General features: G+C 45.4%; 1 protein-coding gene across 1 annotated transcript; it reads left to right on the plus strand.

Annotated features, from left to right (window-relative positions):
* Window positions 1–349: 349 nt before the first annotated feature.
* Window positions 350–5,311, plus strand: LOC112455774 (glycosylated lysosomal membrane protein A-like). Its single transcript, XM_025017944.1, has 6 exons — window positions 350–602; window positions 2,217–2,474; window positions 3,557–3,760; window positions 3,980–4,210; window positions 4,309–4,601; window positions 4,702–5,311. Exons 1-6 carry the CDS (start codon window positions 528–530, stop codon window positions 4,871–4,873), a joined length of 1,233 nt encoding a protein of 410 aa, XP_024873712.1. The 5' UTR covers window positions 350–527; the 3' UTR covers window positions 4,874–5,311.
* The last annotated feature ends 8,319 nt before the right edge of the window (window positions 5,312–13,630 follow it).

The following is a 13,630-nucleotide window of genomic DNA, read 5'->3' on the forward strand; positions in this document are numbered from 1 at the left end:
TATTGTATCACAGTTCTAATTCTCGACACTCTTTTTACTATACTATCTACAAATAATATGAAGCAAATGTATCTTTAAAGAAACTTAATTTAGTTTGCGACAAATACGAAGAAAACCATGTGTAATAAAATTAGATACTATCTCAATATACAACTTTTAACTTTTTAAACACAAGGAGAGGTGTTTTTTTTTTTACATATGATTATACGGATTTTGTAGGGGCTTCGATCCCGCCTTTGACATATTTTATTTATGTGCCGATTTGACCGATCGAGCAAGCGATGATTTACCCTTCGCACCTGATCTTCGCCTGATTCTCCTCGCAACCACGAAGGCGCTGGCTTCAGTGGCTTCCCGCTTGCCGCTCGCGAAGCCGCGTGTTCCCACACTTCCCACGCGATCGTCACGATCGCGTTGCTATCATATCAGTTTGCGAACGGCGTCAGCGTTGACAAGCGTGAGCCGCGAGCGTTTTGTGTGTATATCGTTGTCGTACCGCGTACGCGACTAAGTACGCGACGACAGGCATGGCCAGCGCCTCGACGTTCTGTCTCCTGCTCGTCGTCGCACTGGCGGACTCGGCTTCTTCCACGCGGCGCACAGTGAGTACAGTAGCTCGGTCTCTGCTCGATCTCGATTCTCGAATTCGTTTGCTGGATGCTGCGATTGACTGGCCGCGCGTCGCGCGTGATCGCCGCCACAACGCGTCGTCGTCCGCGGGACGCGGGACAGCGTCGCGCCGTCAAAGCGAACGCGAATCGCGTGCGCGTGATTCATCGCGTGACTTTGAACCTCCGGACGACGTTTACATGGATCGCGTAACGGACAAAGGATCGCCGATCGTCAATATTCGGGACCCGGGGAGGGCGTGTTGCGTGGTGTTGCGCCCACGAGGTTGCCCCCTCCTCCCTCCCGCAACTCTTCCCGCGTCAAGCTCCGAGCGCGTTTCGAAAGAAATCTCGCGACGGAGACTTATCGCGATACATTTCTTTCGTCGCTAAACAGGTGGATTTATTGATAAATTGGCTACGCGCTCGCGTACTAACGCGATCGGCTGATCGGATAAATGCATCGACGCGGCCTAGATTGCTCGCGATCGAAGGACACGGTCGATCGTGAGTCGCGCGATCGGCGCGTCAACGCGTCAAACGTCAAATCGTTCCGCGAGCGTTCGGAATGATTAATCGCGCGGATGTGGATCAGCGCAATATTTTTCACTGTCAGCTTGAGTTTTAAATTTCCTCGGTTGTCATGAGCATGCATGAGTAATAATACGACGCTTTGACGCATTAAATTCAGTCCGAAGCGACTCATTAATCTAATAATAAAATAAAATAATCAAAAAGTTAATATGAAAGTTAAGGTCTTAAGGTGATATAATAAGTAATTATAAATTAACATCAATTAATAATGGAACACCTTGTTTATCTTGTATTTTATTTTTACCTCTCGGTATTTTATTTTTTCATCAAAAGATCGTACATGATAATTATCTTATCGATACATACCATATGTGACGTTAAAAGAGACCGAGTTCGTTAATTGTAAACACCGACGTAAATCATTAATGTTTTAAGGCTTAAGGCATTCGGAGGAATGTTCAATGCGATCCGTGCTTTGCACACAGGTCTAGTATTTTAAATTTTTAATCAACTGGGACTATCGATCCTAGGCGTGAATTAGTAAATAAGCGTAGAAGCAAACTGTGTGAACCTAGATATAATGCGTTTGAAAATAGGACAAAGAAATCTATTCGCGTTTATTCTACCTCTTTCTTTATCGATGCGACGTGTTAGGAATATAACTCGCAAATATTAAAAAATGAAATTTCTTCATAATTATTTAAGCGTGATGCGGGAAAATTCCGCGGATTTTCCTTTCAACGGAGTCACGGAGAGAGTATTGCGACGGAATAGCCGAGGGTATCGCGCATACTTTCGCGAGCTCTTTTTCAGAATGAACAAGAGAAAAACGTAACTTTCGTCACTTCACGGTTCGCAGATACGGCAGATACGAGATATACGAGCCCGCACGCCGCGCGTTAGCGTAACGGTGCAACGCCGTTTTGTGCGATAATAATCGCACGGGGGACTCTCTCGTAGGAACGGCAAGGCCGCCGGTCGCACAATCCGGCACTGATCTAGGCCATCCGTCCGTTAATACGACGTCGTTTAATCTACAACGTTGCATAAAACGCCCGCTTTATCCTGCCTTAGCTGCGGTCGTGGGTGAACCCGGGCTGCGACGAGCAGTGCCGCGAGCGAAACGTGACGACGCTCTACCTGAGAGCCGATGGCCCGAACGACACGTTGCATTACCTGTGGGATTTCGTCGGGACCCCGTCCGTGCTGTTGGCGCTCACGCCGCCGTCCGCCTGGCTCAACATCACCTGGGATGATTATCTCGCCAGAAGGGGGAACTCGCTCAGCTTCTCGGAGAAGCCCGCCTACTCTTTCGGGATAATAATAAACAAGGTAACCCTCCCGAAGGTCCTTTTAACGGCTAAGTCAATCGTGAGTTATTTGTTTAAGATTTGTTAAACGAACAGTCGACCAAATCTTACTTATTTTGTCGATGGGACAAATAAAACGTATCAAAAGGCGAATAGAATTAAGACAATTATCTTTCGTCGCTAAGTTTTGATCGAAATTACTAATTATGTTATCTTTCGAGATTCGTGTTAAATAAATTATCATATAGGCGAGTGGTCGATTTTAATTTTGCTGAGAGATGCACGAGTCGAATGTAACAAAAATGTAAAAATGCAACAACATAGATATAAGAATATAAAAATAATGCCTTAAAAATGTTACGATACTTAAAATACATTACTCTGATTATCACTCTGATTTACTTCCGCCAAACGTGGACGTAAATCCGAGCGAGTGACACAAATTCACTCGTCACATTCCCTTGCCCAGTGTGAAGGATACATCCGCGGTTTCTTAATTAAATCTTCGCACTCGACAATGTCTTCATTTCGTAGAGCCTCTCTTCAAGCCGAGTGTTCAAGCCTCTCTTCTCCCCGAGATGAGAATGCGCATCACATATCTTCGTCACAATTTCGCCGTGTTCAAGCATATCTCAGCAAAATAATATTTCATGTAAACTAATAATTTATATTCTTGCGTCATCAGAATAAATTTCTCATTCAATAAACACTATGCAACATTCGCGGGATTAATCCTTTGTAAAGCGCGTAATTGACGATTGACGGTTAGTTCGTCTTGTTCGGTTGAATTAATGGTCACGTACAAAGCTATGGAATTGTTCGCAGCAATGGACAAACAGATTTCCGCGCCACATATCGATCGACTGCATCTGACAGGAATTTCGGGCACGACACGTCAGTGTCGACGAGATTGCGGTTTAATTCAGTTAATTTTATTGCGCGCTAATGTGCAATTACGCGGGAGAAATTGCGATTTGTATTGATGTAGGTTTAATCGCGCAGCTGTATACCGTCGGGCGACCCGATTTCGTCATCTGTTATGATTTCTCAGCGTTTGCATGCCTATATCGCGTTGAATAATATCAAGTACATTACGTGTTACAGATTATCGAATTCAACGACGTAAATGACACGGCACTGATTAATACTGCCGACGTCACTAATACGAACGTTTTACGCACCGAGTATTTCAACTGGCGGCGCGTGTCCCTATCGCAAAAGAGCGAATTCGTCTACCTGGATATGGAGGGTAACTCTTATCACGATACAGCTAAGAATATCAGCAGATACGGGAGTATAAAGCTTTCGGTAAAGTATTTTGCAGCATTGAAGAGAAAGTATCGGTAGTACGTAGCGACGCATGCGAAAATAATCTCAACGGCTCGGTTAAGCGAGAACTAGCTTCATCTTGAGCCTGAACATCACTGAGCACACACACATATATTATATATATCTGGCTTCTTTAGTCCCCCTGTTGTACCCCGTTTGTATCTAACACGTTTTAAATCTCTCTCGTTCGCTTGTCAGCTCCGAGGATTCTGCACCATCGACCACTCGGATATGGTGCCGCACATGTTGCACACGGAGAACTCTACGCAAGTGGACATCATCCTCGACCACATTGAGACCAACCGAACCTTTTCCAACAGCAGGTTCGCTATTGAATTGCTCGCGGTTGGCGGTGGCGATCCCGAGATACCGTTGTTCGTTGATCCGAAAAAGAGTCTGGACGACGAGCACACTCCGGGCATATTCGAGGTAACAATCGCAGCCATTTATTGCTTCCGGCAATCTCTCTGCTTTCATATTTTGATTGATAATATCATCTTAACCTTTCGTCTCATGGTTTTCTTTAGGTTGTTGAAGTTAGAACGCCTCCCTACAGAGAAGTGATGGATGCGTTAAACGCCGGCTCGTATTTACAATGGCGGCCGGTGTCGTACAACAGCGCATCGCGCGACGTAACCAGTTCCACGGAGACGATGCAATATCCACCGAAACAAGTGTTCAATCATACGAGCGCCATTAAAAATTCGATGCTCTATTGTTACTATGGAGAAACTGTGGACGATCTTCTACTGCAGAAGTTAGTAGTTTCTTTGGGCTCGAAAGGAGACGGTTTCTACAAGAGGACGAGCTATTTGACGTGGTGAGTCGTCAGTTACCGAATCTTATTTTGAAAATTTCATGACGAATCATAGAATCTAATTCCCTAATGTCTTTAATTAACTAAATGTTACGTTTTGCAGGACTTTCATGATCGGATACGGCACACCACCCGAGGAGAGGTTCTCTTATCTAGTCATTATGATTATTTCAATCGGCATTGGCCTTCCTTTGCTCATTATGATCATCACTGGCCTGTATCTCTGTATTCGCAGAATGCCGAAACAGCATGGCAATGTTTATTTAAGTCGATGAGCTCGTCGCTCGTGTGCCATGTGGTTTCTTCGTATGTCGCGTGTACGTTTAGGTGCATCGCAACTACACAACCTATTCTTCACAAAGAGATATTCCTATATTTATATACAACACATATATTTTTACACGAACAACTATTAGCTCGGATCTGATAGTGTGATAAGCGTGAGTGATAATTCGTTCTCTCATAACGTATTTAACGCTTAGCGCTTTAGCATATAGTCCTCTAGTTCTGTTTTAATGTTTTATGAGGATATGTTGTTTGTTGACACTAAATAAAAAAATAAATAAATAAAAGCAATCACACTTTTCTCTAAATATGTTATGAGAGAACGACATGTTAATTTGTGCAACGAATGATTGAACTTTTCTAGGCAATTTACAATTGAACGCTGATTGTATGCACGATTTACGAAATATACTCTACGATAAGTTGTACTACGTTTTGTATAGTTTTCTTCATGATATTCGTTCCCTGTACTATGATGATATATCTCGCTATATTTTCTGTGTATTCACATATTTTTACATTTTCGCAAATATATGAAAACTATGCATTTATCTTCATTCAGATTTTAATTTTTAATATTAATTCATCATCTTTCCATTATTCTCTCACTTCTCATTAATCTTTTATTTTTATATGTGTCAATACATGCTCCGTGTTTAAGCTTATATCTTACATTTTACTTGTAAAATCGAGAATAGACTTGAGGGCGAAGCGATTTCGCTGTATTTCAAGTAGTTGGGAAAACTAATCGCGTACAAACGAGAATTCGATGCGTTCGCGTCGGACCAACGAAGATGCGCGGCGCGGCGTGTCCGCAACGCGGTGATAAACCTCGCGGACGAGCTTACCGAAGCTCGCGGGTATAGTCGTAGATGGTGCGGGTGAATGTTTTCAGGCAGTGGTAGTAAAAGAGTGGCGCGGTATGGTACCGCGTTTCCCTCCGTCGCGGAACGGCAAAGGGTGGCGCGGGGCCACGTCCACGACACCGAGGTGGAGGGGTACGTTTTCATTGATCCACCCCGTGCTACGGAAGCGCACCACGCAAGCACTTACGAGCCCTGAACGGAGCATTGATCTCGCCCCGTGCCGTCTCGGTGCCCTCGGTGGTACCGTCGTTTCGCCACCCTTTTGGGAAAGGCTTGCGTTCTCGAAAGGAAAGGAAAAAAGAAAGAAAAGAAAGAGGGTGCTGTACCCGCACGCTCGCGACGATTCCGTTCGCGGCGGTAGCGACCGGTGGTGGTCGCAAGTCGCAACGTCACCTCGGTCACCCGCCAGCCAGTCGGAGCCAGTTCGAATCGTCCTCGGGGGGATTGTCGCGCCGTCGGTCTCGACTCTCGGCGCGGGCTTGGAATCTCGGCTTTACAGGGCGCAAGGTGGTCGACGGAGTGGCGGGGGATTGGTAGCAGATCGCGAATGAGGTATATAGCGGGCGTGGAGCGGGGTGCGGGTGCCCCGTGACTAGTTTCCGCGGAGGGCGCGGAGTCCGCTGCGCGGAAGACTGGCGCGTGGCGATGCAGTAACGGTAACGGTTCGCGTCGACTCGACTGATCGCGACAGTCGGCACCGAGGAGAAGTCGCTTTCGCGGCACGAAGTACGCACAGCGTAGAGGAAACCCGGGGGTACGAAGTACCGCGCGAGAGAGTTCGAGGGGTGAACTCGTCGAGAGCGAAGGTCTCGGGCCTGGCGTTGTCAGAGAGCGACCCTTCGTGCCGGCCGCGGCCGCGTTGCTCCGAGGGTGAGACGTCGAACGTCGGACACGCCGAGGAGGTGCAGGGACAACTCCAGCGGTGACGGTGCGAGGCAGAGGGTGAAGGAGGGTCGAAAGAGAGAGACGGAGAAAAATAGAAGGGGAGGAAAGAGTGGGCGAGAGTGAGCGGTGGTGGTAGGTGGTAGTTGGTGGTGGTGGTGGTGGTAAAGGTAACGAAGGAGGACATAGCTTCGAGAGAGAAGGAAACACGGCCATCGAGGGAGAGTTGAAACGAGGGGGATAAAGAGAACGATCGTTCGTGCGCGCGCGCGTGCGTTTGGCCGCGTCCGATTTCGCGTGTGTTAGCGCGCGTGTGCTTGTGCCGCGTGTCCGTGAGGCGTATGCACGCGCGTGCGCGCGCGCGCACGCGTGGAGCGTGTGTGTGTGTGTGTTGCGCGTGTACGTGTATGTGCACGAACGTGCGGCGGTGAGAATCTAGTGAAGAACAAAGGGAGTGGAAAAGAAAGAGCCGTCGCGCGCGGTTCCACGGCTTAGGACCGGAGCTAAGGGTGGCGCAGCGCGAGAGAACGGCGGCGCGAAAAGTGATAGCGGACGTAGTGCGAACGGACCCGTGTGTGCTAAGGAGAGTAGCCCCGCGTCAACACGGGCGACGCGGCGGCCGGACACGGACGCGTCGACGGTCGACGGGCCTGTCCCCCGAGGAAGGGACCGTCGCGCGCAACGCGATCAATTTTCGTTGCGGCGCGCGGGCGGCTTAGACCGTAGGACGGACGCGAGACGAAATGACGAGGAAACCGAGGTACCGATAACCGGCCGGATAATGTTGTCGCAGAGCAAGTTTTACGCTCTCTTCATCCACTACACGTTCGTGTAGCGCGACACGGGGCGGGTCCTTGCCGCTGCGGTGAAGAATAGAGGAGAAGAAGGAAGAAGCAGAAGAAGAAGAATACGAGAAGGAATAAGTGTTGACAGTGAAGGAGGATAGAAACGAAGACGAAGGAAGAGAGAAGGGAAATCACTTGAAGAGCGCCTCGTATCGCGGTCCGCCATCGTCACCCGAGGGCCGAAGGAAAAAGAGGGAAAAGAAATTCGTAGCGTAACAGAAGAGGAAAGAACGGAGAGGGATCGTACACGCGCGTACACACGGCGGCACGCGTCTACGCGCGCAGGTGGAGGGACATCGCGCGCGAGGCAGAATTTTTAGCGTCATCACACACACGTCTCGTCGGTCGTTCTTCTTCTGCATCGTTGGTGTGAAAGTGTAATCTTAGTGTGTCGCCTTACGGTGCTCGGTTTGCGCTACCTTTACATCTCGAGCAAGGCCCGCGGAGGTATCCCAGAACCCGCCCCCGCCCCCGCGCCCTCCCTCTTTCTCCGCTCGACGTCGCAGTGCCTCTCTTCTCTCCATATCGCTACGTTGCGCTTCTCTTTTACGTTCGCAGCGGTGACTATCTACGCTGGAGAGTGTTCGACCTCCTCAACCGTAAGTGTCAACTCGAGTGTACATGTGTGTTGTCTCCATTCTCCATCTAAACAACAACAGGAGCGTCCGAAAGTCGTCTTGTTCTTTCTTAAACATCTCCCGAACGTCTCTCGTTCATCTTTCAGTTTCGGAGTTATTTAAGTTAGTTCGCCTCCACGTAACTCGGTCTACGAATCGTCAAAGTGACTCGTGCTATCTCATTCCGTTTGCCAAAGTTCGCGGAGTATCGAGCAAAATTTGAGGATATCGCATTTGTCGAATCCTATTCAATTAAAAAAGTTTGTTACAGATAACGTGAGAAAGTCTGATCTGTTCATATGTTTTTCCACTTGAGTATCCTACCGTTTGGAAACGTGCTGCTTTCCTTCAATCAGATCGTGCGAGTTGTCCATCTCGAGACGAATACTTAATGTGAGACTAATTTGTGATATCTGATATCAAGAAATACGTTGAAATACGTGGCAAGCTTTCGGAAAACGGATTTCGGAATTTTATGAAGAAATTTTTATAAAAATACAAAACGGCATTTTTCCGTTTTGCTCAATTATCGTGGCGACTGTTTTGTCCTATTGTTCAGAAACCAAATGACTTATATCATGTAATACGAGTTATCGATAATGTTCAAAGTCTAAGAATATCTAATGAGACGTCTAGTATCAGCGACGTTACACACGATGGACTGTTTGACATTCCGTAGGACCACGGGCGTAGCTACCGTAAATATAGCACAAGTAAGCAAGCTATAGAGGCATACGGGGGCGTACATTATAATGATACATATTAATGAGATAATCGTTGACACGTAATGTGGGAGTAATGATATATCCATAATACATTTAAAGGAGCGCAAATCCACGAGTTTGGCATTCGATGTCAGTAAGAATATAGGCGAATCTATTAGTGGCCTCTGGTTGGAGAAGAGAAATTGTCTAGAATAGAATTTCCAAGCAATGTTAAATCTCCGTCAATCACGCAATCTGGCTATTTAATCTTGTCAGCAACAATGGGGCTGTTGTTTTTTTTAGCTTAGCTATTTATATCGACGTTAAACATTGGATTTTAGTACTTAGACATCCGACAAAAAATGTTGAGGAACAGTAAATTTACATCTAAACGAAAGAAAGTGCCATTTCTAAAAAAAAAATACGACGTGATACTCGCCCTATTATTTTTTCATATGAAAAGTCTATCTACCTTCTTTAAACGTGGTGGTAAAAATATGTTACGTATTAACGTTGCGTAACGTTATAGCGAAAAGTTTTGGATCTGACTATAAGAGTCCCTACGATGATCGAAGTGAAGCGTGTCAGCCGTGAGTAGACGCTATGTCTGACCAGTCGTTGATTCGACCACTTCCACTGGCGCGTGCGACGCGGCGCTCGCGACGCTCCATGCAGCTCGAGGGCCTGCGTCGGCTGCGTCGACCCGCGATGCGCGTCGCCGTTTACATCGGTAACCAGGTCTCTCGATACGACGCGCGATAGGACTGGCAATCGAATCGCCAAGGTGGGTGCCACACAGGCCCCGCGTATATCGTCGCGTATACGCGTAGCGTGACGCGCGGCCCTGTCGTGGCTGCCATTCCCGATATATCGATCGACGCTGTCGCGGTCAGGGATCGGCCCGACGAGCTTGCGGGTGACGGTGATCGGCACGAGGACTATGTCCGACGCTAGGATGTACAAGAAGATCCTAAGCTCGTGCCATCGCTCTCTGACGCTCTCGAAACGATGTCGGTCAATAACGCGCGCGCGCTCAAATCTTCTTTTTGGCTAAACTATATAATCCGTCCGCAATAAAAGTGACAGGTATAAGCGATTTGTTTTGTTTAAAGACAAACTCTTTTTATGGTTCGTATATAAAACGAAACAAATATGTACTTTAGCTTTGGTGATAGAGATAGAGAAAGAAAAAAGACCAGCATATAAAAAAAGCATTTTAAAAAATCGTAATAATTTATTTTTAGAGACGTACTTATATATAGTATATTTTTTATAAATTCATATTCAGAAAATTTTTGATCATTTCAGCGAAAAAATATTTTTCAATAATAAGTGAAACAGAGAATCGATGTGACATACCTACAATCAATATTTTTACCAATAAATATCTAGAAATTTGAAAGTTTTTAGCAAAAATGCTTTTTTATAAACAAGTCATAGTATGTCTAATTTATTATGTTCGGAAAATATTAGACTTGTAGTATTTAATAAAATGAATAATATACTTATATTGAACCTGAATGCTGTAAGATTGCTTATCTGACCAGTACATCTCGGGAACCATTACGTCCCGAGTGAATAATGATATATGAACGATCAACGATTTCTGATTAGATATTGATTTCCGGCATAGGATTCTTGATAACAATTGGCATCGAAATTAAAATCTATTCTATCTATGTGTGTAATCTAAATGACCGGATAAAGTCAACGCCAGAAAATGAAAATAGAGACGTAAAAGAAATATCTTAGATTTCTATATGGATTAATGTTCAAACACAAGGTCCTAGGTCCTAGGTCCTAGTGCCGTGGGTCCTGCGCTACTCGACGATATCTCGAAAATTTTGATTAGCGACGCGGAACATATCGCTGTGCACGGTTAATGAGAGCAAACAAGGCCGGTTAATGTCGTTTCGATCGCCGCAATCGATCGCGTCGCGATTACGGCAATGATTGTGACATGTCTGCTAGCTGGTGACCTTCCTCCGCGCGAAAATTGTCGGTCAATACGAGCTGCACGATCCGCTTAAGAGCCGCGCGATGGTATCGATCACCGCGCCGTGCACGACGACGCCTCGGAGGACTTTCTCCCGCGAGGAAGCGTGCTACTTGCGTTGTGCTGTAACGATATATATTATACATTCTCTCTACGAGCAACAGACCACAACCGCCCATCACTTTCGCTCCCGTGTCGCTCACGCGCGAGTGACGCGAGTTTTTATTATCTCGCGCGATCGCCCGTTTCCTGCCGGGCGTCTCGAAGCAGGAAAAAAGGCACATCGGCACGTGTTAAGCGATTTGCGTTCCGATACCCGTGCGGTTTTTCGCTCCAAGGGCATCTTTAACTATCCGCTTAAAGTGCATTAAAAAGAGGATTTTTTTTTAATTAAGCGTGGAATTAGTTTGTACGAGGATGATAAAATATTACGATGAATAACGTTCTCCTGTCGCACAAGAAAAAAAATCTATTTTTAAATACATTAAGACAACTCGTTATCGAAGTATGCGGTGCGATAAATTTGGAACATTTTGTGAAATGTGCGATTTTTCTCCTCGAAGTAAGCTACAGTTTGATTAAAACGGGTTTAACTCGTATGAATCGGTTAATAACGGTATCGCAATGATGGTGCCTTTATCTCACAGCATACTTGAACTTATAGCAGCTCGATCCGCTGCGTAATCGTGCGTGAGCAGACGTAACTTACGTCATCGCCCATTGAAGGCGACACAGAGGCGCGAGCGCGCGTCAACTCTCGGCTCCTTTGTGTGATACGGCACGGATATTCCTATCGACGTACACCTCCATACACGCAGCCACACACACACACACGGGGGCGAACACCAGGCGGATTCCTCGATTCCGCGCATACTCGCGTGCCGTCTCGCATTCCGCGCGTATAAATGTACGAAATAGGCGAGACGTGAGAATAATTGATACGGCGGCCGCGAGATAGTTCCTCGAGATCCCTTAAAGTTTGATAAATCATCCCTCGGCATAAATAAACGATCGATAGGGCATAATGTCAAGGGTCGCGTCATATGCTCCGCGCGATCGCCGATCCGTGCTAAAATAGGACTTGGTTCCGCGTTAAGAGCGACACGCTTCGAGAAAAAGGGGAGCACCGGGATAACTCGCCCTGGCTACCCGCTCTCCTTTTAACGCGCCGAACGCGACGTGGGAAGTGTGCTCGACGAGAATGAGTCCGCATGTAACGTCTTGCGCGATTATATAAAACTGTTCGCTGACATTTTATCAGCTGATATTATTTTTGTTTTCTTTTTTTACCTCCTCTGCTATTTATTTTCATTTTGAAAAAAAAGCGCGAAAGGAACGATTGATTTCCATATGCTCCAATCTCTTGCTTGCAGCAATCTTTAATTAAATGTATTACTTTCTGAATATAATTATATAAAGAATTCAGAAAGCAGATTTGAGATTCTCTCTCTCTCTCTCTCTCTCTCTTTCTTCTCTCTTCTTTCTCTCTTCTCTCTTGATAATTTATTAACCGTAATTATAGAAATATTACATTCGAATTATTAAGAAAAACTATATTTTCTGTTAAATATGACAAACCGAGGGTGATTCGCGTGCGCGAAAGCTTGCCCTTTCGTTCGGGATAAAAACTCGCCTAATTTCTGCATGTGATGACAACAGTAGACAGTAGACAGTCTTTCAAAAGTGCGCGCGCGCAGAAAAAAGGGTGCAGCAGCAGCGGGAGGATTAGGAGGGAAGAGGGGCAGGTTTTACGGGGCGAACGAACGCAACAGGTGCGCTACGCTTCCCTTCATCCGCGTCGTCCTCGAGTACAAGTGCACTCAGACGAGTACAAGCGCACCCGGGAATGGACTCTCGCCGATTTCGCGAACGTCAATAATCCTTTATCCCTACCCTAGGGGTCATTTCGTTCTGACCGATTTGAAACGGTCGGTGCCTTATCATGTCCTTCTATCCCATTAGCGATGAACTATTTATAAGGGATACAATGCATGTCGAGATGTGTTAGATATATCCTCACCTCTGCGCCCGCCGTTCAATGAATGATGTAAATCGTTTCTGCAGACAAGTCATTCCCGTTCGAATACATAAGCGATATTATTATTATATGTAATCAAACTTGATATATTAAATTTTTTTGTTACAAATGTAACGATTTAACGCAGATCATGGACTAAATTGAATATTTTTTACTTGGGAAGAACGGGAGATTTTATCCATATGAAAATTTTATTTTAGGAATCAGACGATAAAACAGATATAATCTCTACATTATGATATTAATACAATTTGATATACTCCGAACGCGTGTAATAATCGCGTTTAATCCCTTTTTATGTGTGAAATAATCGGCTTTAGTGGGTCAAAGAAAAAGATAGAGATAGAAATAGATAGACTGAAAGAGCGAGAGAAAGAGAGAGAAAGAAAAGAAAAAGAAGTGAAGAAAAAGAAATAGGTTACGAAATACTAACATAATGCATTATGCAGACTGCTTTCTAAACCGTGAAATTCCTCGTTATCTACCATTATTCTGCACTCAGCACGAGTCTATTGTATCAATCATTTAGAGAGTTTAAAGTGCCGCCATTTGTCAGTGTAACCGAAGATTTATCTCCGGTCAAGACCGCGTTATCAGATAAATCAGATTTTCATTTGTAACAAAAAATCTGCAGCTATGACTCGCATTTATTATAATCCCGCATCACGATATCATTCATGATAATGTAACAACAAAAAAGATGTATCAATGAAACTTACGAGTTGGGTAACATTAATATTACATCGATCTCTCTTCGATATCGGAGCAATATTTATATATAAAAATAGAATTAGTCCCC

Source organism: Temnothorax curvispinosus, unplaced genomic scaffold, assembly GCF_003070985.1.
Source record: "Temnothorax curvispinosus isolate PA1 unplaced genomic scaffold, ASM307098v1 QBEX01006326.1, whole genome shotgun sequence".
Taxonomy (NCBI): domain Eukaryota; kingdom Metazoa; phylum Arthropoda; class Insecta; order Hymenoptera; family Formicidae; genus Temnothorax; species Temnothorax curvispinosus.